Source organism: Homalodisca vitripennis, chromosome 2 (genome assembly GCF_021130785.1).
Source record: "Homalodisca vitripennis isolate AUS2020 chromosome 2, UT_GWSS_2.1, whole genome shotgun sequence".
Lineage (NCBI taxonomy): Eukaryota > Metazoa > Arthropoda > Insecta > Hemiptera > Cicadellidae > Homalodisca > Homalodisca vitripennis.
In genome coordinates this window covers 201,508,192-201,535,487 of record NC_060208.1, presented here as the reverse complement: position 1 = coordinate 201,535,487, position 27,296 = coordinate 201,508,192, and the positions used below count along the sequence as shown (strand labels likewise).

The 27,296-nt window shown below is 32.6% G+C and overlaps 3 protein-coding genes across 3 annotated transcripts; all 3 read left to right on the top strand.

Annotated features, from left to right (window-relative positions):
• The first annotated feature begins 1,073 nt into the window (after positions 1-1,073).
• On the top strand, positions 1,074-23,015 carry LOC124355261. Its single transcript, XM_046806309.1, has 2 exons — positions 1,074-1,106; positions 22,205-23,015. Exon 2 carries the CDS (start codon positions 22,206-22,208, stop codon positions 22,911-22,913), a length of 708 nt encoding a protein of 235 aa, XP_046662265.1. The 5' UTR covers positions 1,074-1,106; position 22,205; the 3' UTR covers positions 22,914-23,015.
• LOC124355260 (serine/arginine-rich splicing factor 1B-like) lies at positions 1,873-3,176 on the top strand. Its single transcript, XM_046806307.1, has one exon. It carries the CDS (start codon positions 2,183-2,185, stop codon positions 2,900-2,902), a length of 720 nt encoding a protein of 239 aa, XP_046662263.1. The 5' UTR covers positions 1,873-2,182; the 3' UTR covers positions 2,903-3,176.
• A 2,118-nt stretch (positions 23,016-25,133) lies between the features above and the next one.
• Positions 25,134-26,389, top strand: LOC124355966. Its single transcript, XM_046807114.1, has 3 exons — positions 25,134-25,289; positions 25,577-25,777; positions 26,176-26,389. Exons 1-3 carry the CDS (start codon positions 25,159-25,161, stop codon positions 26,387-26,389), a joined length of 546 nt encoding a protein of 181 aa, XP_046663070.1. The 5' UTR covers positions 25,134-25,158.
• The last annotated feature ends 907 nt before the right edge of the window (positions 26,390-27,296 follow it).

The following is a 27,296-nucleotide window of genomic DNA, read 5'->3' as shown; positions in this document are numbered from 1 at the left end:
ACTTGCCGTTGGCCAGGAGGGTTTAGAGGTAGATACCTGACAGAGATCGGAGGCTACGACTGCCGCGACTTTCCAGAGACCGCGGAACTTCTGGTCCTAGAAGATCCAGAAGTCGAGAGCTGACAGAAACCGGAAGTGGAAAAAGCTGGCAGAACTCCATGACCTGGATTTCTCAAAGGCTAAGAGCTGTCTGGGGACTACTAAAATTGGGATGCTAAATAGCTGCCTGGGACCGTGAGCTCTCACAAATTGTAACAATTAAATAAATCTCAGCCAATAACAATCACACTCTGTAACTTTGAGATCAAGAATCAAATTGTAACACCAAGAGCGCCTGCCCATCCCCATCACAATCATTGTCACTCGGGTTATTGTTTGCTGGTCTGTCACATGCTATGAAAGAGCCGATATTGATGTTTCTTCACTCCCTTTTTTGGAGAGAACAGCATGTTTACGCAAGTGTTTTGGTCTCATATGGTTTGTGGTTTCCTCACGGCTATGTACGTAAGGCATATGCTTGTACTTTTTGGCTTGTTCTGTAAAAGTTCTAAGCTAGCGAGTTCATTGTAATAATTTGCTTGTTTCATTTATGTAATGGGTAGATGCGTACATGTATTACCTCTTGAAGAAGATTATAGATTCATATAATCAATAGAAGATTATTGATCTTTGACACTTAGCGTTCCACTCCTGTTACATAAAATAAGCGATGACAAATGTCTGAAATCTTGTTATGCTTTCAAATCACTCATTCTAAGTAATAAATTTAAACCATAGCAACCTTCCTGGTGTGGTTAGTTAGTTTCTGTCTGTTGCTTAAAATTAAGTTATACATCGTTAAGTTAGTTTCTTAACTAAAGTGTGATTTGATTGTTTGATTTGACGTGTTAATTGAATTTAACTATTGTGATGTGATTTCATACTAAAATAATTCATTATGCAAGCGCACGTACGCACGCACACACACACACACACACACACACATATATATATATATATATATATATATATATATATATATATATATATATATATATATATGCACAGCTGGCAACGGTCTGCGGTCTGTGACAGCACCTATGGAGCACAGCAAAATGCATTTTATTGTAAGTTAAATGAATACGTGTGTTATTTAGTTTAAGAAATACATTTTAAAAACAATAAACCGCTTTGTAATCCCGAGTACGGAAAAAGTACTTAATATATCCAAAAATAGTTGATGATCAGGCCACTGAGAATTATAATTTTGAAAGTATTAAGATTGAAGATGTTATTTATCCCTATTTTAACGATCATTCCTCCCATATTTAGACGTCCAATCTTTTCTATGTCAAAACGCCAAAATGTCTTTAAAATATACTAATACGTTGATAGTGTAAAGAAGAAAAACACGAGTTATTTAAAATATTGTCCATATAATTGATGTGGTCGTCGGTATACTTAATGTTAATGATTCATGGTTATAACATACTATGTATCCAAGCAGGATCCACTAATTTGCCGTGTGAGTACTGATTTTGTTATTGTAAATCTAAGTACTGCTGACATTTGAGAATCTGATGTTGCTTTAGCAGAGAGGTACCATGCTATAGAATCCTACACTATTTTATATCAGAATAGTAATGAATATAATCATAATACTATCATTTAGTACTAATTATTATGAATGTGGTTTACTTATTCACCATTATTCTTGTTTGTTTTTATTGTTTTATGAGTATTGAAGGCTAGTGTTAAATTTAGACATATTTTTAAAACGGCTTTGACCCGTTAATAAATAAATATCATAAGACGTCATTAGTGGCTGTTCGGCCTTTTGGAATTTTGCCTTGATTAGTCGCTTGTCTGTTCAATATTGTTATTTCTCTTTGCACCTCCAAGCCATTTGCAATTTTCTGTCTCTCTGGTTTGATTCCATTCTCGCTGTTTGTTACTGGTGAAGTGAACTGCCGATATTGTTTAAATTTGTATTACTAAAAATACATATTATTGAAGACTTTTGATATTACTGGTGCCTATTCATAAGGTGTGTAATTATCGCTTTAAAAATAAAGAACATTTAATATATTAAGAAATTGAACGTGTGATTGAGCTGTTGATAACAAGTGTGTTTGTGTGTGTTGAAGGCGCCAGACTTACTTTGTATTGGAACAACAAGTAACTTAATAATATTTCATAAATTATGTCTAGCAGAAATGAAACTCGAATCTATGTAGGTAACTTACCTCCTGACATTCGTACAAAGGACATTGAAGATTTATTTTATAAGTTTGGTAAGGTTATGTTTGTTGATCTTAAAAATAGGAGAGGGCCACCTTTTGCTTTTGTAGAGTTTGAGGATCCAAGAGATGCAGAAGATGCTGTACAAGCTAGAGATGGCTATGATTATGATGGTTACAGACTTCGTGTGGAGTTTCCACGTGGTAATGGCCCAAGTGGTTTTCGAGGAAGCCGAAATGGCAGTTCGTCTTCAAGAGGAAGAGGCCCTCCTGCTCGACGATCTCAATATAGAGTCCTTGTAACAGGACTTCCTCCATCTGGCAGCTGGCAAGATCTTAAAGATCACATGCGTGAAGCTGGAGATGTCTGCTTTGCTGATGTTTACAAAGATGGGACTGGAGTTGTTGAATTTTTGCGTTATGAAGACATGAAATATGCTTTCAAAAAATTGGATGATTCGAGATTTCGCTCTCATGAAGGTGAAACGTCATATATTCGTGTACGAGAAGACTATTCAGAAGGAAGTGGTAGTGGAGGTGGAGGGTACAGTCGTCCTGTTGAAAGAGGTGACAGTAATGGCAGAGGAAGATCACGAAGTAGAAGTTATTCTCCCAGAAATAGAGCATCTCCTACATACTCACCAGTAAGACGTAACTATTCCCGTTCAAGATCACGTTCTTAAGTGGAAGTGGGTCCAAATCTGGAACTGTCATGTAACATAAAAGCTACCTAAAATCATTTCAACTTTAATTTTGCTTTTTTCCGTGTTTTTATACTGAGACCTAGTAGGCAAGGTAATAAGTTTTACTTGGTAAAACATTTAAGGACATGTTGCATGACTTGCAAAGTGTAAGTTAAAATCAGTTAATTTTTAAAATTTTAATTTTGTTTAGACTGAGTTTGTAATAGTTTTTGTGAACATTTAGTGATCATTATAACATCAATTGTACAATTACTATGGCTTTTACTGTTATTCGTTGTCCTGTATCATTTCTCTTAGACATCACAATAAAAAAAAATAAGATCTTCACTAATAATCTTTTGGTAGAGTGCTCTCCAAATTAAGAATTATTTGTTTATTGACAAGTTTCGGTATTGCCAATAAATAGTAAGAAGTTTTTATTTAATTGCAGTGTACTGTTACTTTTACTACGTAGTAGGTAATGGGAATTCCATGTTACAAGGTAGGACCTGTATCATATTCTAAACCTTTTCTTGAATTACTTGTGTATAAATAACCTTATTAATATAAATAATTCCTACAAACAACAGTACAAGCTACAGTATAATAAGTGGCCACCAACACAATTTGGTTATGATTATTGAATGATTGAAATCATCGATATTCATGACCATCCAAAAGACTAAAAGCTAAATGTCGGAATAAATAGCATAATAGGTATTTCAAAGCACTATTTATGGTTTTGCTAGTTTTCAATCTTAGAAAATAATGCATAAATATTAATATAATTTACAAATTACGATACAATATATAATTCTAACAAAACCAATAATATTTACTTACCTTATGTATTTTCAAGTATAAATGTGACTGCTTGTTAAACAAAGAAGACACATACATCACTGTTCATACCACCATAGGTCAATAACAAAACACATGATTTTAATTTTGAATTTATTTCCAAACACGTTAGAATAATTTTTGAACGATGATGTTGAAAAAAATAAAAAATCTAAACTGTATCTTAAGCACTCTTTAGTTGCCTAGTACTATTACTCTACAAGGTATGCTTGATACATATTAGAGATGTAGCCTCGAATAGTGTTTGATAAATATATATCCTTAAAAATGATTTATTTAATTATTATCCTTGTAAAAAAAGTGTTAAAAAGGTTTATTATTGTATATATGTCTACAAGGTAGGCATGGAAATTCTCGAATGGATCACTGCCGATAATCATAATTTCTCGTCGAAACATATATTCTTCAAGATGATCGGCAATGCGCTCATTTCTGAGACCAATTTTAAAGATTTCTTTGTAGCTCTCCAATTTGATTCTATAGTTTGGATATTTGCAGAAGTTAATGAACCTACAAAGTTTGTTCTATGGTTAACAGTAAAATGGTCATAACCTTTTGTTTTTAGCCCAAAATAGACTTTCCATAAATCAGTAACAATTGTTGTTCCAGGTTTAATATGTTTCACAATTAATGGGATTATTGATTCTTGGAGTCATTTAAAACACTGCTCAGTGTATATAAAAACATTTTGAGCCAATGTATTCTTATTAATCCCCATTGTTCTTGTCATTCTCACTAGCTTTCTCTTACAAAACGAAATAACAACAGATGGTAATGATGTCAGTAGCAACCGCTCGTAATGAGGTCACTAGTCTTAATAAAGAAAGCTGGCAATGCTTAATTATGAATACGAATGTCATATTCGATAGTATTGATATTTAAAATCGATAATCATCATTTGATTGTGTTGGTGGCCACTTATTATACTGTAGCACATTATTTTAAAATTTTAATCATCAGACCTTAGTAATTAATCTTTTGATATTTTAAAATACAGAATTAATGATATGCTGTCATTAAAAAGGACTAACCGATTTGAACATTTGGGACTTCAAAGAATCAGCTTATTGGAAAAATGAACTACATGTATGTGAAAGTACCTTCAATGTTGTATTTAAAATTCTAATCTTATGGTGAAATGGACTCACCTCTTGAACCTTGTATATGATAGGCTCATCATCTCAGTGACCAGTATTTCTCTGCTGATCAGAATATACAGCATGTATTTGGAGTTTTTTTAATACATTAAAATTTATTTATACATGAATTACTTGAAACAATTATTAATAAATTATATTTAAAATACTTTGGTATTATTCGGAGACCACTATTTGTGAAAGAACCGAAAAAAACTACATTATTAGAAAGAACAGACTTCATTTAACTTTATTGAAAATTATATGTCTTATTAAGATGATCGATTCTCGTTTTCTGTCAGCCAACAGGAAGCAATGTTGGCGAGAAGGAGGCCACTGTGCTCCTATCTACTTTTTTTTTTTTTTTTTTTTTGAAGAAGAAGAAGAATGATTTTATTTCTTGAGAACACATTTTTACAACAAATACAAAATACAGCACTGATCAAGAATTAGTTACATTTGAGTATTCAACTACACACTAATAACAATGTATACTTATAAACTACTAATACGTATTTTTTAAAAACACTGCAATTTTTCTCAAGAAAATATAGGGCCTCTAAGGCAGAGCCTGATTAGAGGTTCCTTCTGCTCACATTAAACATTGAAAATTGAGCGTTCAGAAAGCAATAGTTTACAATGTTGTCGGTTTTTCAAAAAAGCCTCTAATTACTAAAGATATGGCAATAATATGTGTTCTTTACTTACATTATTTGTTACTAGGCTGTATAAGTAGGTAAATACACATGTTTGTATTTAAAATATAAAAAGTTAACGAGCGCTCACTTTATCTGAGCTTGAATTTAGGTATTATCTTGATTACGATGTTTTTCTTTTTTCACCAAAAGTGTAGGATGGCGCCTGAAGTCCACACTGATGGATGGCCAGGGGCATTTCAGATTGTTACTTTCCCGACCTCAGATCACGCCCCAGATCCCATTTATCCAACATCAGCTCTGATCTCATCAGTGCTTGTAAAGGTTATCTATAACTTTGGTACTACTAGTAACATATTTATGATAACCTTTTGGAAACCTACACATATAGCCTGTAACAAATAGTAGATAGGGACTGAGTGGCTTTCTTTCGTGAGGCAGAAAACCAGAAGGAACCGATCGTCATAATGACATAATTTTTATTATAAGATAAATAAGTCTGTTCCTTTTAATACTGTAGTTTTTTAGGTCCTAGGTAAAAAAACATCTTCCAAAAATAGTTGCCTCCAAATAATACCAACATACCATATTTATAAATTTCCGCTTCATTATTAACATTTTATAGTAAAATTTGATATTTTAAAATGTAGAATATTCATCTTCTTGGTTACTTGTTGAGATAACCTTTTGGAAACCTACACATATAGCCTGTAACAAATAGTAGATAGGGACTGAGTGGCTTTCTTTCGTGAGGCAGAAAACCAGAAAGAACCGATCGTCATAATGACATAATTTTTATTGTAAGATAAATAAGTCTGTTCCTTTTAATACTGTAGTTTTTTAGGTCCTAGGTAAAAAAACACCTTCCAAAAATAGTTGCCTCCAAATAATACCAACATACCATATTTATACATTTCCGCTTCATTATTAACATTTTATAGTAAAATTTGATATTTTAAAATGTAGAATATTCATCTTTTTGGTTACTTGTTGATTAATTTATATTTTGTCCATGATTTGAACACCTGCTTAAGCAATTAATCCAACAAAATCCTAGATTGTGATAACATTACGTAAGTTCGAATAAATTTGTATTGAGGAATCATCTTGTTGCACAGCTTGTGTTCAATTTTCTAATACACCAATGAAGGTGTGAAACTTTCATACAATCTTTGGACATACACTCAGCATAATTGTCTAGGAGCCAAGAGCCAATTTGAACACAACCTGGTTTTTCTTGAAATCTGTTGAAATACATTTTAAGAGAAAGAAATCAAACATCAGCTGTACTAGTTTTTGTAAAGGTTGAAATCTGAGAGTATCAAACAAGTAAAAAATATGAAACCATTTTTTCTTAGCTTGACACATTTAAAATCAACCATCAGACACATAAATATGTTGAATCACCATTAATTAACCATGAAGACTCTGAAAGAGTCTTTTCATCTAGTTGTGTGATGGTGATACAACCATTATTTATGTGTCTTGAAGGTTGACTTGTTTCAAGCTAGGAAAAATGAAACAAACAAAAATCTTTTCAAATTTGTAACTCTTAATCTTACCATTTTTACTTCTACAAAAACTAGCACGGCTGATGATTAAATTCTTTCTTAGAAGAAATTCCTAAAAAAATATTATTTTATGAAAAAACCGGGTTGTGTTATAAGAGAATACAAACTCATGAAATTGCTATGGCACATTGGGAAACTTATAGTACATTTGTTCTGACCTATTTAGCTCCAAAAAATTTCAATTTTTTTAGAATTTTCGAAATGGCAAGTAGGTCACAAGGGATGTGTTATAGTAGTCATTTAGTTTCTTTAGTAACATAGCTAAAATATTTAGAGAACGTTTTGGTTATGAATCCTATAACTCACATTTTGAGAATGTCTTCAAAAGTTAAATATCTATAGTCTACTAAAAAACATCTATACTTTTCACACAAATTCACTAGTATTAATGGACATGCAATCAGGTCTGTCAATGTCAAATGTGTATTCACCCTCCTTTAAAATGATAAACAAGTAAACTGTAGCCTACTCTGCTGATTTTTTCATGGTTGAACTAGGATCAACAAGAGGCTTAAAAGTGCATGGTAGTATGCCACCCCATAGAAGAAGGAGGATCAACAAACAAGCAACTAATTATGGATTTTAGTAATACTGACATAAAATCCCACTAACCTAATAACTGTACTGCGAGTGTTCAGAAAATGTCAATGGTTTATTTGGATTTCATGTTGGAGCTTTTTAGAAATTATTTTCTGACCAAATAATGTTGCCCATTATGGTAGACATGGGTAGGAAGGTTTGTTCTAAAGTTAAGTTATTATGAATCTCAAGTCTGTCATGAGAAAAATTTTACTGTCTGCAAATCTGAACTAGTACATCTCGACTGAGGAACAAATTTGGTTGGCCCCTTTGAGAAGACCGTTTTGGGATGAGTACAAGACACAACTTAGGAGTAATAAAAAGTAAAATCAGAAGCAATTTGGATCTAAAAACACTTTTCAGAATACTTATAAATTACAAGTTGGATCAAAGCTTAAAGGACGTTTGGTTGTCTCCACTTAATTTTACATCTTGGGCCAATGTATGTATTGTTTGTTTAAAGTGAATTATTGATGATTGGAGAAGATGACATGATTTATTTTCAGTGTTATTGCAGGAATGATGACATAGGCCTAACGGATATATATCTATTTTTAAACTGTTGCATATTGTTTCTGTGCAAATTTGGTTCAATATGGGCAACAACAACTTGGGCTAGAGGAATGTAGAACTCTGTTGTCAACAATAAGTGTTGACCAACTGGTCAAATATGAAGCAATACTTTTTAACATAATGGTAACAAGACTTTTTATCCGGTTGGATCAGGGGACTCCTAAGGATATAAGACTTTCAAACACTATATGGACAACTTTGTCAACAAAAATTTTAAGTCTAATAATATACCATAAATTTTGAAATTGGAAAACCTAGAAGATTTTGGATTACAGGAGACAACAATATTATGATACAGAAGGAAAGTTTTGTACGCATCAGCTAAAGTGCTTCAAATGTCTACCCTCCTGCCACTTCCTCCCCCTTCTCATAACATTGTTTTTTGGAGAGACACTTGGCTAAGTTTACATTTACTCTTATTTTATACAGACAGCTTCAATAACATAAGCTTTATCATCACAACCAAGTTTTTAAAAAAGGTCACATTGATGGTAACATCGCGTCACTTGGGTTATGGATGGATGGTACATACGATACTGTATTAATGGTTGTTTTCAGTTTCTTAAGTTTGAAAAGTTTTGAGAAAATATTCTATTTCTTTTTATACCGTTGTTTCATAATGCAGTATTGACTATCAGAAAAGATTTTACCACAATGTGACATAATTGAGTTTTAATGTGATAGATCTAGATTTGTAGCCTACAAATCAACCAGAATATTTACTATGTAGATACAAAATGTATAGTTAAGGATATTAATTAAATTGTACATAATCTACAGTGTGAACTAATTAATTATAAACATAAACAGTTATTAGACATAATGATGTAACTAAAATTTGTTCGTTTAAAATACTGTACTTCAATCACATATGAACAGTACAAGATAGACATAAACGTTAATTTGTTTACCACAGTGGCTGAAACGAGGGCACTGGTCAAGCAAGTGATAAGAATAGAATATAAAATTGCTTAATTGGTGAAGCTATGAGAAAATTAAATTGAAGTAGTATCTGCAGATACAAAACGTGCTGACTTGCTCTAAGAGCATTACATCTTATCAGGAGGTGATCCCACTAGGTGAGTAAAATAATTGCTATCAGACACTTTTTCTAAATTTTATTGTCTGCCAGTTTCATAAAACAGCATGGTTACCAACAGATGATCCCACTAGGTGAGTAAAATAATTGATATCAGACACTTTTTCTAAATTTTATTGTCTGCCAGTTTCATAAAACAGCATGGTTACCAACAGATGATCCCACTAGGTGAGTTAAATAATTGATATCAGATACTTTCTAAATTTTATTGTCTGCCAGTTTCATAAAACAGCATGGTTACCAACAGATGATCCCACTAGGTGAGTAAAATAATTGATATCAGATACTTTCTAAATTTTATTGTCTGCCAGTTTCATAAAACAGCGTGGTTACCAACAGATGATCCCACTAGGTGAGCACAATAATTGATATTAGACACTTTCTTAAATTTTATTGATTGCTAGTTTCTTAAAACAGCATTGTTGCTACTGTTTACAGCAAGTATAAACATATTTTAAATCAACAAATGTTTAAAGGACAGGATGATTCTTTTTTAGTCTTATTTTGCTTGTTCTCATGGGGCTCTGGTCTCTTTGAGAATCTTATCAAACAGGATAAGGTGAAGAGCACAGTCGTAGACAGGATTTACTGTAAATCTGTGCTATCCCTTACCTAGGTCCAAAGTCTGATGCCTTAGACCACTCGACCTCTGGCTCTCGCAATTATTATAATAATCTCCCAGTAATTATGGATTATTTGGTTACATGATTCATATTTTATAATTTCTCAGAAGTTTAAAAAGTTGTTTTAATTATTTACAATATTGTTTTAGTGTTCTTATTTTGTATTATGATGAGAAAGCTTATTTTCATCAAATACAGACATCTCCACTATTCTGTAATCCGCAAATGTCTGGAACTAATTGGCATACTCTTGAATGTTCAGATATATAAATAGAAACCTGTATATCCTGTTCAGTCTTCAGAAACCTATAAACTTTCTATGAAAATAGCATTATTTTTGTCATGCCATTTATACCACAGTTGTATCTATTTGGTATTTGAACCTTAAATTCGTCAAATTACACAACAAAATTGTACTTGTTCATTCTTGTAAGGAAATTTTTATGAAAGCTGAATTTTTCATTTTTTATTAGTATCTTTATATACAGTTTGTGTGCAAAGTTATATGTCTAATGCACATACTGATATTGATGTGTTTCAATAGTTGGTTATGTTTTCTAGTTTAAAATCACGTGTAAAAACATTGCTCACACAATTAAATTCTTGAAATATTCAGATCTTGCTGTGGAGATGAAAACTGTCATTAATATACTGTACATCTCCCTGGACAGGTGAGTTGAAGGAAGCAGAACTAGATCATGACAAGTTGATAGCTGAAGTTTAACCAACCAGCAACCAATTTGTCCAATAGTGGTCAATATGGCTTCTTCATCACAGGCTGCCAGCTTTATGACAATTTGATGCTGTCTCTTTCGCTGAACTTTTTTTATGGCTGGAATAAATTTTGCTGAACTTTTTTGTGACTGTGATAACTGTTTGAAAACGGACTAAAATCGTTAAATAATTTACAGTCTGTATTGTATAAGTTTATATTGTAGAGCTCACATGACTAATTGGGGATTTTCCATGTATAGATCAAAATAATAATAATAATACCATGTAAATAATTGGTCAGACATTGTGTCTTGGATCCAAACAAACATTAAATATGGTACTATATAGACAATGCCAAAAATTCTTAAGAAATATGAATACTAACCAAGAAAATCTTAAAATGCGGTAACTTATTTGTGACAAGATAAGATGAAAAATAACCATGACAATAACTACAGCTTTTCTGCAAGCATATATAATATATAATGGTAGGATCCTCTATAAAAATCTTTTATATCCAATGCAAAGGATTTATGTTTATTTAAATTGTAAAAATATACTTTCTGTTATTTTTTCATTATGACCAATATAATTTAACGTGTTATCAAGTGTGCGTTTTGTGTTTTGACGGTCACACTAAAGTGTGTATGTATAAAAAAGGTGTTATAACTATGACAACAAATAGTCAGTGTCTGTATATTAGCATAGTACAAAACACTATTTACTCGTTATTTATCTGCTGAAATGTCAACAAATGGACAATTGACTGATGTACTATATTGTTCTCCTTTATGTACATTTCATACTGTGTTTACTGTATATGATATATGGTCCTAATCATAGTGGAAGTGGAAGATACAACATGAGGGGCCCACAGGACAGGTATGCACCCTGCTAAATACATTAAATAACTCCATTACAGATCACAATCTGTGATCCTCTTTAAAATCATATATAACAGACTATGGTTGAAATTACCTTGATTTTGAAAACAAATTTCTAAGATTATTAACTTGTACTGTTTGGATGGATGCAGTTGCCAGATTTAGCTTTCTGTGCAAGTAGTTTTCATAGTCTGTTTCATATATTACACAAGTTTGTGTATAACTATTTATTACAATGACACTAATAACCAGGAGATCAATACTTTCTGTGTTATTCAATGCCACAGCATATATTTGGTGAGAGCTTGAATTGAATTGAATTGAATTGAAAATAACTTTATTCATAAAGTATACAGTGGTATACATTGAATGGCGTCATTAGAAAAAACTTAAAAGCTAAAAAAAAAAACATATATATACAGTATTGATAAAATATATGATAAAAGAACTAAGTTAATTATAGTTCAGCTAACCCATACAATGGTTTCTCTGTTAAGTACAATTTTAGCTCTTTTTTTAAATTCTTTAAAGTTGTCAATGCCTCTCAATTCCACAGGAAGCCTCGATAAAAATTTTGCACCTGCGCTTGATGTTTTTTTGTTGAAAAATTCAAGCCTATGGGAGTCAATGGCAATTTCGTTTCGCTTATAAACTCATAAATATTTTCTTCAATAGAAAAATATTAGTAGTCATGACTGGCTAACTGGACATATCATCGATACAATCTACTTTATGTATGGCTTAGCCATCAGGAAAAATGTTACAATAGGACTTGATGCTATGAAATCTACAATATTGGCAGAATATTTTCATTTAGGTTCGTCCGATGAAAAACTTGAACATGGGTTATGCCCTAAAGACAACTATATTTGTATAGTAATTCAATTATAGAGGTGACTGAATATAAACAATCATGTATAGTATACTCACCTTCCTTCTGCAGTATTACTAAAAATACAACCTATCTTCCTGGACATAGCCAACCTGTCTCACTTGTAAAGTGTGCTCATGGTGGCACACAAGATATTAGTGAATCGCTTAGTACAGTTTATGGAGCAGAATCCCAAAAAGTATTTGTTGGAAAGATATCCTACAGCTAGGAGCATATGAGGCAATAAGGGAAATATTATAAAGTGCCTAATATTCAAACTCATAAGTCTTGGGGCAAAACTGTGTGTCCACGAAGAAAATGTGATCTTCGAAGAATAAAAAAAACAGACCAAGGCAATAAAGGAACTTCAAAAAAGCCTATGGAGTAAACAATCCTAACAAGAAGGAGGATAAAAAATGAGTTTGAAGACCCAACCTCCAACCAAGAACACTACTGATTCGCAAGATTTTGTCGTTGGCCGAAAGTTGTATTTTTCATACTAAGGTGCATTTTTCTCAGGAACCATTTGAGTTAGAAATCTAAAATTTAGCACAATTCTCGAAACTCATCCCTTTACACAATTGGACATGTTCAAGTTTTCATATCTTGCTTAATTTTTAGTTTGTGCAATCTTTTTAAACGTGCCTTTAGTTTTTAACATCTTATAACATAGTTTCTAAGAATTTTCTAGAGCAATTACATGTACAAATTACAAATTTTACATGTCCAGTTGTGTAAAAGAGTTATTACTATATGTAGCACATTTCAGCTTTCTTGAATCAACCGGTTCCTGAAAAAGTGTACCTAGGTTAACATGTACAAGTAGAGGTTTAATCAATATGGTAACCATAAATTAATATGTTATTTTATGACAGATACATACATTTTATATTTAAAAAGTGATAACACAATACTAAAACATAGAAATAATTTTTTTAATATTTTTCTAACCACGTTTTTATAACTGATAAAAAAAACTTTTTGCCCATATCCAAACAGTAATTTTTGTAATCCCGTACAGAATGTCCTAAAAATTAGAAAATAGTAACTTTTAATATATTTGAAATTACTTATAATATTCTAAACAAAAAGAAGTGGAGCATAATTAATAACTAATAATTGATGCATGAATCAATCAATCATGTGCCCGTTTCATTTAGAAATTTACAAGTATATATATATATATATATATATTTACTTCTGGTATTACATTTTTCTGAATGGTTTTATGAATATGTGCGATTGGTGGAGAATTTTACTTTTTCGGTCAAAATAAAAAGGTCCTTCCCTTTTTCAAGAAATACATATTTTACTTTTTATTTTTAAAGTTTGTGGATTTTTTCATTAAAAGTGGAAATATAGGGACTTATAACCAAATTACAATACACTTTATATCCTCAATAACAGTTTCTGTGTCCCAAAGTAAAACAAAATAATGTTTTTATTACTTAGTTCTTAAATTTTATAATCAACTACCAACTGATGTAAAAACTAGTTTTTCCTTCAATATAGCCCTATAAAATCACTTTTACCTGTCTTTCTTCTATTCTGGACGTTACGTTTTTATTTGATGTTATGTCATATGCAGGAATATTATCATTTGTACATAATGAAATAAACTGGTATTTTATATCACCTTATGAGTGTTGTTCTCTTTAATGTGTTATAACATTACATTTTTTTCAAGTTCTTTTTGGATTTTATGGCACGTATACTGCAGATTGCATCCAATTTTAAGTTATCTTAATGTTGGACTCATAGTTTTTTTTTTACTTTCTTCTATTTAGTCTTTTGTTTAATAAAATCTGCCCACACTAGTTGTAAACATTTTTATATAACTTATCAATAATTGTACTATTTTATTTTCAATTGTAAGAAAACCAGTCATTAAATTTAAAACATTGTTTTAAACCAAAAATACACAATATCTAGATTATTTTTTAAATCTACCATAAAATTATTTGAAAATAATAAAATATTCAAAACAAAACTTAAAGCGTGCTAAACTGGTTGGTAATCATGTAATTTTAGCAGCAAAAAATGTAATCTTCCAACACTTTCATAGCCTTATAATATAAAGAATTATGTGAGACATTTAATTTTAAATGTATATAACTAATACACATCCAAGTACTTTTTGGTTTTTCCAATTTTGTAGTTGGTTACTCAGAAATTAATTACTAACTTCTTGTACTTTATTCCTTTGGATATTTAAAAATAACATATACAAATGTTAAAATAAAAGGATTCATAAGTTTTGTAATCATATCCATCCCATAAATAATTCTTTACAAAAATTAAATCAATGTATAAGACAATTTTTGGTGTTAAACATTATTCTGAAGGAGTAACTCTTGAGAACATTTCTGTACAATCTTCTCTTAGAACTATATGAATAGCTCTCCTTTTTACTATTACATGTGTTTTTTGTATAAATTTGTTGGCATTGTTAAGTGACAATAGGCAATACATAAGCTTATAATCACTTTTAAATTTTTGTTTAGTTTAATTTACCACATTTGTTGCTAAGATATACTTGTATATAGAAACATGGTAGGAAAGAGGGTATATTTGTAGCTGGTTTGAAGGGGCTATCGTTATAGCATTGGAAATATATCAAGAGTAGTTCTCTTTTTATCTCCTCCCTTTTGCAGTATTTACTTAGTTCTACTATTTAATTTAAACCCAATATGATAAATAAATAATTGTACTACATACCTAACAAAGACTAAACATACGAACCTACCTCTTAAAGTAAAGTCACACACATGAAGAGAAAACAGAAATAAAACTGCATACAGAAGATAGTTTTCAGAATTAGTTCAGTGGGATTGGTAACACCTCAACTTAACCACAGGACATCGGAGGCCCCTTTGAGAATCTTAGCTGAAAGATTACTGGATTTAAAACACCATCTGATTATAAGGAAATTGCAGTCATTCTGGCAATTGCGCTGGTGAGAGGATGTGAAGTTGGAGGATTTAGTAATCGGCTGTGGTACCTTGGGGTGCTGCTGTCAAGACTGCAGATACTCCATCTGACATATCCTCAGGTGAATGGTTTGGACAAGCTGCGATCATTTCAATACTAATTGTCGTGAGAAGCCTCTCCTGCCAGTTACTACTGAACGAAATCAGATTTCTGTCTGTTTGTAAGCATAAGTGTTGGAAGAATTTTACCTTGAGGCTTAAAGCTAGGTGTGAAACTACCTCTGCTCTGCTATTAAAAATTGTAAAAATGGGTAGTTTAGAATTCTGTCTTTCAAAAATTACAAGTGATTACATGGGTTTTATGGATAACCCATGTTGGAAGAAAACAGAGAAAAAATATTTCATATGATTTTTTTAATCATATGAAATATTTTAGTAATTTAACACATGTGATGGAGTCACTTTATTGGATTCATATAGAGGTCGGACAGTATAGTTTAATCTGCAATGTAATTTTCATAACAAGGTAAGTGGTAAATGCCTTTCTTTACAGTTGATTTTGTCTGGAATTACTGAGAAAAATGGCATGGATCGTGTACAGTACCCCGTTCAAAGTTTCTGTTAACTCTCTTGTTTGTTTGTCTGTTAATATACTGCTGTACAAAAAACATTATGAGTTTTGCAATAGTTTTGCAAATGCAAGTGAACTCGGTTTGTCTATAAGAGATGTATAAAGTAGTGTTACTATAAATGTATTAATTGTAAAGTCTTTGCGCTAATCACTTTACTCGAGGATCAAAAAGTATAGAGATACCTAACGTTAACCATAGATAATTAGAGCACCATAGTAGAGCAACAATAACGGAGTTACATTAAAAGTTAGCTAGTTTATTTTTGCGTGTAGACATATGAAGCAAATTTACATTTCAGCCACACTGCAACTTTGAAAATTCATAACTCAGAAACTCAGATCCGATTAAGACTACATTTTTGTACAGTTTAAGTACAAATGTACTGTTTGTTAAGCGTGTAATATAAGATTATTGTATATGAAAAAAGATGTTATTTAATTAGCATCTTAAATTTTATTCTTGACCGGATGATTGAAAGAATTGCATTGATCACGTTACATGGAGTTCTTAAAGCTATTATCTTCTCATGTATTGTAAACCTCTATTTAAAACAATTAATTTTTAACACAAATTTAATTGAATAAGGCTTTGTTAACTTACCGCAGCCAGTGTCTGCTCATTTAAATGCACAAACCGCCAGGCTGCCGATGCAACACTGCCCTGGAAAGTAAAAATAATGCAACAAAAATATTTCTTATTCAACATTATTTCTTTATCCTGTAAAAATGACACGAGTTTCAAATATTATACTTCCGTCTTCAAATTCATACTGACATAATGTTGCTTGTAATTATTGTAAAATATCAACATGTTGATGTTTCAACAGATTTGAAATATTTTATACACATTTTTAGTAAAAGAGTAAAATATTTAATGTAGTTTAGATTTAATCCTTTATTTTTCTTGAGATATTTACAGTTAACTATAAATATGTCTAAAATATTTTAAATTTGATAAACTATTAACTGTTTTTGTTCTCTTAGAAGTAGATAAACTTTTGTGCTTGCTCCTATAGTAACAGGAAATTCAGTCAGGAAATTATTGGAGGTAGGGGCCGCCTCCTGTCGAGAACCAAGAGTAGGGATTACAAATGTTGCCCTTCAGTCGACTTTTGAAATTCTTATTTATCAGTAGTACTTAGACGAAGGTTACCCAAACATCACAACACAACACAACTCCATATATTCCTCACTCTTTCAGTCTTTGTCGCTTCAATGGAGAGCAAGCTAAAATTAATAGCAAATTATTTAAGAAGCACTATGAAACAGATTATCACATTTAAAAACCTGCCAATTGAACATCAAAGAGCATAAAATATCATTTGACATAATTAATTTATTTGCAGCCAAAAATTGCATTAAGTTAACAAATAATGGGTCGATTCATTTTTTTATTACGTGCTAATTTATTATAAAGTTTTCTTGCAGAGTTTAGTGTGCATTTTTTATAAAAAGTTGTGCCTTTGTTTCATTTATAAAAACAGCTAATGTATTGTCTTAACTTGAAAGAATCTAAAATATAAGTTCTGTTGGCTGTGTGATTGTAAAATATTTTGAAATAGTAAGTAATATTAATGTTATAATGTGTAATTTAATTGCAGATATAAAAAGTTAATATATAAAACATATTTTTAGTTTGTTCTATCTAAATAAACTTTAGTTCTATCATTGGTACAAAATGCCGTGGATATAATAATAATAATTAATTACTTCCGGATTATTTACAAGCTGCATAAAGTAAATTTTTAAATTGGCAGAGTTGATTGGTGGGAAAGGGCGGCAATTTTAGGTCTTGCCCCCTCTGAAAGAATATGTCAGCTAAAGTGTAGACTCCGGTATTTTTAAAGAACATTTTTACAGTTTTGTGTATAAGAAATTCTGCCTTATTCTCCACACTTGCATGACTTCTGTAAGTTCATTTGACTGCCACAAACACAATAGCGGTTTCTGCAGTTTGATGATAAGTAAGTTTTTTATGTCTTGATTTCAACAAAGCAGTCAAGAAACCTTTACACTTTTTTTTTAAGAAACCTCCTTTTTTTATTTGCTCCTGGCTTTATTCATTGGATTTAATTTGTCTTATAGGATATCTAAGTGTGGTTTATGATTGTTATGAGTTTTGTCTGTTATATAGGAGGCCTTGAATTTTTACGATGTTGATATCTACCTCGGGTTTAGTGAAATGTAAAACCATTTAGTTCTGCAATCAGCTATTGATTCTGCTGAGGTTGGATTATTGCAACAAATATTAGAAAGGAGCTTCACCTTCCTGTTATTCTGGCTTGTTGTACAGAAAGGATAACAGAATATCGAACATTTGCCATTGTTATATGTTACAATTTATACCTCCCTTCCTCCCACCTAATGAAGAGGATAAATTCCAATCCTCGAAACGTTGAGGACCACCTTTCACAAGAGTTGGATACTGCTGAGAAATCCTCACCTCATTCTGGATTGTTGGAGTGTTCTGCAGGAGGTGTCTTATGTAACTTCTTGTGACTTATCAGTCGCAGGTATGATACTGATACTTAGTTTAAAATTTGTTATTGACGATAGAATGTTTGAAAGGATAATAGGATGTTGGACATTTGCCATCGTTATATGTTACCAAATGTGTAACAAAACATTAAGAGGATTAAAATCTGTCCTATTTGTCAAGTGAGAAGATAATTAGTACATCAAAGTTAGAAAGTTTGGTAATGGACTGCCACTAAAAAGAAGAGGAAAAGGGATTAAATAAACATGAAAAGTGCGTATAGTCCAGACAGAAGAAAACTCATGCGTTGTCACAGAACAGGATGCAAGTCATGAGCACAAACACATGTCACATCAGCACAGGTTAAAGTGGGATTCTTATAAGAAAATCAATGCTGGCACTTCCTGCAGCATAGAGGCATGTCATCTGAAACCATGAGACAGGAAGGCGATAGTTGGGAGGGGGGGGGGCAGCCACCTTTGGCCATGTGTTTTTGGTCCTAGACCTTAATGAGGTGGTGTTTGTACGCATTTTGTTGGTTGAGGTTTATTTGATTGTTAAAATCCTTTTAGGTTTCCTAGTTATGGACAGACTGAGGGTATCCATTTTTAAGGTCCTGATTCAACGTTTTTGTTTTCTTCTTTTAACTCATCTTTGCTCTGTCAAACAAAGTTTGAGACTCCTTTGACAGATTTCTAATGGTTCAAATGAAAATTTAGGTATTGGCCCATGTGTGTTTTCTTACAATAAACTTTTGTCTTAAGGACATCCCTATTTTTACTACACACACAGCCGAAAAGGGGAGTTTGATTCCTCCATACTCAGGCAATTTCTCAAAGGCTTGTGCTTCTTGTAACATGTTTTTCTTGGTCACAATCATTGTCTGGTGTACATAAATTGATAGAAGAGTAAGCAGTTTTAAGTCTCTAAAACTGGGCTTGCAGGATGCATCATACTTAATACTGTTTATTTTATGGATTATCTTTTTTTAATTATGAAAAGCTTGTTTAGTTCAATTGCATCGCCCCAGAATTCGATGCCATATGTTAGGTAGCAATATACATATGCATAGTAAACTGTTAGCAGTGTTTTTGTACCTACTTTTGAAGACAGAAAATAAACCAGATTGTATGCCTTACTAAGCTTATTCAATAACGAAAGAACATGCTGTCTCCAGGAAAGACTCCCCATCAACGTGAACTCCTAAAAATGTTGTAGATTTTGTTATATTAAATGTTGCGTCAAAGAAGGATATGTCAGATTTAGAACTAATGCTATAATTAGGGTGAAAAATGACTGAGTTTTTCCAGTGTTGAGAAAAGACCATTTACTTTAGACCAATTATTCATTTGTAAGCAATCCTGAGAAATAAGCCTGTTCAGGGTGATTTTGTCATGATTAGAGCAATAGTATCATCTGTATACATAGTCATATTGGTTTTTTTATATTTTCAACAACAGTGGTCCCAAGATAGAACCCTGGGGTACCCCTTAACTAATTGTTTCATATTTCTTAGAAGAAATTCCGTTCTCAAGAGTTACATTTTGTCTGTGGTCAGTAAGATATGATTCTAACCATCTCAAATACAGTAAAAATGCAATTTTTTATCTACGTTGGACACACTAGACCACCTTCGAAAGATCACAGCAGTAAACTGTGAACAATCAAAAGCAATCACCACTCTAGAGACCATCTTATTAATAGCATTAAAGGTTCCTCTTCCTTTTCGAAACCCAAATTGCGAAGGATGAAAACATTAATTCTCCTCAAGATAACTAGAGAGTTTGTTGAGAACTACAGCTTCCAACACTTTAGATACTGCAGGAAGAAGAGCAATTGGATGATAATTAACAAGTTGGGTTGGATCATCTTTTTTTAAATTGGTTTTACATTACTGTATTTAAGAGCATCAAGGAAAACCACCAGTTTTGAGAGAGGAATTAATTAAATAAGCCAAAGGCTTCTTTAGGAAGCTGCACATTCCCTGATGAGAAATACAGATATTTCATCCCAGCCCTAAGATTTTGTATGTTTTAGCTGCATTAGTGTTTCAAAAACATTTAGGTCAGTCACAGATCCAAAAGTCGTCAGTAGGTTACTAGGACTATTCTTTTTTTGAAGAATAATATAAGATTGTATAAAATTAGTGGACAGCTTAAGTTTACTGGATACATCCAAGATAAGTGAGTTAAATGGATCAGCAATTTCACACTGATTACTGCATAATTTATTAGTACTTCAGTAATAGGAGTGAGTTTAAAAAAAAACCTGTTTCTTGTTTTATAATATTCCAAGCAGTTTTACTTTTATTTTCTGATTTTTAACTATTGTAGTACTAACACACACTTTTTATATATGCGTTTATAATTTGCGACATAAGCTTTAAAAACAGGATCGCTAGAGTTTTTACACTGCATGTGCAGTTCCCTCTTCCTATTCGCAAATAAGATGTGACCCACCCTTTATCAAATTTCTTTTTGGAGGAAAAGTTGGAAGCATTATACGTAAAACAATAGTTTTCAATTTTGAAATTAGTTTGACACCACAGCATTCAAATAATAACTTTTTACTGAACTTGGCTTAACTTCTACATTTTTATGACCAAGCACACAGACTCCCCCCCTTGACATATCTCTAAACAATCTTGTAATTTAAGGTAAAATTTTGAATTTTTTGTAAGCAGAAATTATTGTGTTCAAAAAGGCAAATAATATCTGGAATTTGAATAAAATTGTAATAAAATAATTTACTTTTACAGCATTTATAAGCTCATGAATTTTGCATTGAAACATATTAAAAATTATTAACAGGGTTTGTGGAATTATTCCGAGTGCTTACGCTGGCATTTCTAAATGAGTTTCGCTCTAACACCTCACTGGATGGGATATGAACAGGACTATCTGAGCCGAGACCTCAGATGTGAGGTCAGGAGTGCTGCAAAGTACTGGTGAGACAGGCAAGATGTGTGGGGAAGACCGTTGTTGAGCAATCGTGTGTATATACATGTACACTTCATATGAAGAGCAACCTATGTCAGTGGCAGTTTAATTGATTAAACTTAATGTTTTTAGTGAAAAATGATCCATACCCATTCACAAAATTTTATTTACCTCCAGGAATCAAACCTGTGTTCTTGGTTAGAGGGCTGCAATCTTATTCCTATGCTGCAGTGAAAGTTCTTGACCAGTGTATTATCTTGTATTTTACCATTAGTTTTACATGCCTCTGGTTACAATTTATTAGATCTTCTATTTTTTTGGATAGACCTTTGATGTTTTGGTATAATCATCTTTCTGAGTTCAGGATTTTAAGGCTTTAGACTATGAATCCATGATTCCCTCTTCACTAAATATTCAAAACTTAACATGTTAGTGTTTTGCTTAACAGTTGACTAAATATCCGGGTTTAAAAGTGCTAGTTTACTAGTAGACATCCTATATTTAGCATTTCCAATATTTGTCGGGATAGGTGTGCAAGCTGTTTTTCTTGTGACAGGGAAGTACAAATACATAATGTACGTGTGATGGTCATGCAGCATTTTAGATATGGAGTGTTTATTACAATCTATGATCTTTAAGTTGGAAATTGTATGTTGAATGTTTATTTATTTGGAACAATTGAAAAAATAAATTAATATTCAATCAAAATCAGTTATAATTGTTGCTATAAATTTATGTCAAGTGAAATATGTTTTTCAGAATGTTACAGTGTGGAGAACTAGACCAGTCTGGCTATTTCGTTACAGTAAGAGGAGGGCATGAAAATGACAGACCATCATCGGAAAACTCTGATGAGGAAACTCTGGGAAGAGGAAGAGAACCTGAACTTAAGTTGTGGATCTGTGATCTCTTAAATATTAATAAAATTGGGGTTGAAAACACAAACTATTACAGTTTTCGTGGGATTTCTGTTAATATTGTTGACATCTACGCTGTAATCACAGCGGTCCTACAAAATAAATTTGGAGTAATATACAAAGTAGATGATGGAACCGGAGAAATTTGCTGTTGGCATAGCCGGCAAGCTATGGAAGATCGTGAAGGTTTGAAAAAGAACTTGTCATCAGTTATGGAGAACATTATGACAAGTAGCACTGCAACAACATTTAATGACACTTTGTTAAGTTCCTCTGAACCTGATGAGGAAGAGGCCCTTCCTTCCCAGTCTGCCGTAGAACAAGCCGCACACTGGATGAAAGAACAGATCCTTGCTCACTCAGAAACAAGCTCCGATTCACTCCAAGTGGGAAATACAGTACAGATCAGAGGTAAATTGTCAGACTTCAGAAACGAGCGATGCATCGTCATCTACAATGTAAGACCTGTTTATGACATTAATGAAGAAACAGATCGAAGATTCGAGTTAATTAGTCTTTATGAGACTGTTTATTTGCATAACAGAACATGACAGTATCATTACATTTGTTCCATCAACAGTAATGATTATCGTAATGTTTTGTTATATCACAAAATGTTTATTAAATATATGTCATTTGATTACGTACAATAAGATTAACTATTTTATTGAACTTTTACCCTTTGTCAAAAAACTGGTACAACATAATCTCATTTTCTGCTTTGTATTCTTGATGGAAGTGAGTAGGTTTTAATGGAAAAGACATTTTTCATTCTTCCACATTTAATTTATTTAAACAATATCAAACTGTGAAGGAAACAGGATTTTTCCGGACATTTGCCATCGTTCAGTGAAACAAGAAATCAGTAACACTACGTTTCGAGATCTGCAATCTGATCTCTTCTTCAGGTAAAGAACTAACCTAATACATAATTACAAACTAGGTTAAAATAAACAAATCTTACCAAAGCGTTGTGGCACGCCTAAGTCAGGAATCACAACCACCATGTTGTTTGTCAACTTCACTAACTCTATAAACATGCACTTAATAAAAAACTACACACAACACTAATCATTAAAACTGAACTACGGAATACAGGTCACTATACGTCTTCATTCGTCTACTAACCACCTACGACTGACCAGAGGGCACTAGCCAATGGTAATCATGGTCCTAAGACCATCATATGAATTGGGATGAAGCCAACATAATACATCGGGAACCACATTTCTTCAAAAGGAAATTAATTGAGGCAACATACGAGTACCTACATAAAATTGGCAGAACAACCAATCAGTCAACCATCATTCGAGATTAGGCCGCTTTAGTTGCCAATTCTAAAAAATGAACTAAAGAGAAAACCAAAAGTATCAAACGGATCAGATATTTGTAATAACCCAATGCAGAGTCACAATATGGTTTTAAGAAGTTCATCTCGCATGAACCAATAATAACGAAAGAGCCCATTCCTATCCCCCTTCCTTTTTATTTCCGCCATCTTGTTTTTGTCTGCCGTGATGATTACCATTGGCTAGTGCCCTCTGGTCAGTAGAGACGAATGAAGATGTATTGTGACCTGTATTCCGTAGTTCAGTTTTAATGATTAGTGTTGTGTGTAGTTTTTTTATTAAGTGCATGTTTATAGAGTTAGTGAAGTTGACAAACAACATGGTGGTTGTGATTCCTGACTTAGGCGTGCCACAACGCTTTGGTAAGATTTGTTTATTTTAACCTAGTTTGTAATTATGTATTAGGTTAGTTCTTTACCTGCAGAAGAGATCAGATTGTAGATCTCGAAACGTAGTGTTACTGATTTCTTGTTTCACTGAATGATGGCAAATGTCCGGAAAAATCCTGTTTCCTTCACAATCCTTCCATCATCAAAAATAACCTTCAAACAAAGAATATCAAACTGATGATGCCTTAACCGCGCTTTTAAAATAAATTAAATGTGGAAGTATGAAAAATGTCTTTTCCATTAAAACATAATCTCACTTCACGATTCTATTTAGTTTATAGTACAACACAAACTGTTGTGTAGGCTTTTCTTAGTGGATGTTCTTAAGATGGAATATTTCAGTATTCCACCTTTGTTAGTTTAGGTGTGATGTGTTTTTTGTGGTCTTGGCTCCTGTGTAGTGACATCACTTTTATTCATTCTCTCTAGTCTGGACTTTGTGCTGTTCGTCTACCAGTTTGGTATCACTTAAATGAGTCGCCAAATGCCAAAACAGGCTAAATCCAAAATTTAAAAAAAGTTGAAGATATTGATGACATTGAGTTCTGTATTACCTAGGCTACAGATTTGTCACTTCAAAATGTTCCAAAACCAGTTAAAAAAAACTGTTTAAAATTAATATTTAAAAGTGAAGGTTGTTCCAAAATCAGTTATATCCTATAGCCATTCGGTTCCAAAAACAGTCATATCTGCACAGATGACAATGTTCCAAAACCAGCTATATCAAACTACAATAACTTACAATGTTTCATGTTTCTGTGTCAAAATAAGTTAAATCCCAAAAGACTTTTCCTATAGGGAACTGCTGATCATTTTTCCTTCTGAATTAATTGTTTATTTTGTTGGCTAATTTTAAATTTCAAAAGGCTAAAATAGTGTTATAAGAAGCAATAGCACTCAATTATTTAACATTATTTATTAAAAGCTCCTGATTTGTTGTGTGTCATAAACATGGAGGCTGAACATACATGGAGGTATTTTAGAAGGTAGTGAAGGCGTTGGTATTGATATTATAAATGCTGAAGTTTGTAATTGTTCAACAAGAAAATGTCAATATAATGGACATAACAGTGGAAACTCCACAAAATGTGGAACAAGTAGAGTTGGTAGAAGAGATGCCTGGCCCTTTGGCAAAGAAAAGGAAGAAAAACGAAAGAGCATGGAAGAAAACTGTTGCAAAAGTTGCTAGGTAAGTTAACAACATTTGGTAAAGAAAACTAAACTAGCCTAATCTTAACACTCATTTGAAACTAAAAATAACCTAACCTCAACTAAGCTAACCTAATCTCAACTAAACTAACCTATAACCCGCAACTAAACTACTTAATCTCAACCAGCCTAAAGTAATTCAGCTTAGGCCCTAACTTAACTACAACAGTTTTTTTTGACAACGTTTGCGATCTATAATTTGTTTTTATTACAGGTTAGTATTTTTTTAAAGGTATAGGAGAACTAATAATCCCTATTTTGTTTTAGACACCGCCCGAAGGGATTTCCACAGATGCCTAGTTGTAAACATTCGGCCAAAAGTAAGTACCGCTGCGCAGAACTTTCCCTGCAGGATGTTAGAAAGATACATCAGCAATACTATAAAGACGCTGACCTTCAATCAAAGAAGAATTTTATTCTTCAGCACGTCATTGTTTTCCTCAGCAAAAAGGACTCGTCTTCCAGAAGGTATCAAATCAAAAAGAAATGTAAGTACTGACTTTTTCTTACCTAAAATGAGGAACAACAAAACTGAGAATGTTAAAGTATGTCGGGCAGCACTACTTACAATTTTGCAAGAGAGTAAAAACCGAGTGCAATTGATTTGCAAAAAAGTACCTGGAAACAGGCGTCGTACCTTTGGAGACTCGTGGAGGAGCACGCCAAGTTGATAAATATAATATAAAGAAAGACAGCATCAAATCTTTTATTAAAACATTTATTCGAGTACAAAAACACTATTGCAGAGCGAAAAAACAAGCATAGGCAATACCTTCCAAGTGAGCTTAACAATTACAAAAATGTGGAAAATGTATATTGAGCAGCATCCAACTGAAGAATTAAAGTGTGAGTATGACTTTTTTCAGGCTGGTTTTTTCTGAGAACTTTAACATTGGTTTTGACGCTCCGTACACTGATAAGTGTTCAACCTGCACAAGGCTTGAGTGTGAACTAGCCACAGAAAAAGATGCAGGCAAGCGTGAAACACTAAAGCTAAACCTAAAAGCCCACAAAGTCCGTGCAGACAAATTCTACAAACTTTTGCAAGAAAATAATGATAAAGAGCTTATTCTGAGCTAATGATTGTCAGAAAAAAATCTTGTCCTTCCTAAAATACCGGACCAAGCCGCATACTATAAAGCGCCAGCTATATCTATATAATTTTGTGATTTGTGAGGGACATTCTAAAGTCCTCTTGAATTCAGAAAACACCTTTTCTTACCTCTGGACTGAAAACCAAGTATGCAAAAGGGTCCAGTCAAATTGCATCTGCTGTTTACCACAGGTTAACAAGCGCTAACATGGAAAATGTCACCACAGTCAAACTTTTCTCTGACGGCTGTGGTGGCCCAAAAACAAGAAACACAACTGTTGTCGGTATGATTGCTCATTGGCTCCTGAAAGATGCACCTAAACATGTTACTAAAGTTGTACTACTCTTTCCGGTAGTCGGCCATTCTTTCATTCCCCCTGATAGAGTGTTTGGAGTACTTGAAAGGAAATTTCAAGATCTGAGTGTAATCAACAATCCCAATGAGTACACTGAAATAATTGAAAAGCACTGTACTGTTGTGAAACTTGGGACGGATTGCCCTGTGAGTGATTGGAAAACTCTAACCGATGCTGTTCTAAAAAAAAACCAGGACAATGGCATTTTCAATTTCAAAAGGCCAAGAAATTTATCTTTTCAAGAAGTAAAAGTAATCCAAACTCCATCCTGGTACAAGGAGAAGCAAACTATGTATTTGAAATCGGCGAGAGTAAGTGAGTAATGAAAAGGGGGAAAAATTTTGACAATGCAGTTTTGAGAGTGATACAAGAAGGGACACCCAGTGAAACAAGTAAAAATCAATGATGTGAAATGCTTGCTAAATCTCCACTATGGAAAATGACTGGCAACGGGAGCCAAAGTTGAAGTTTTTTCAAGGACTTATTCCAGCTAACCTACCACCAATCAAGGCGAAAGAAGATGATGATGATGATTTTG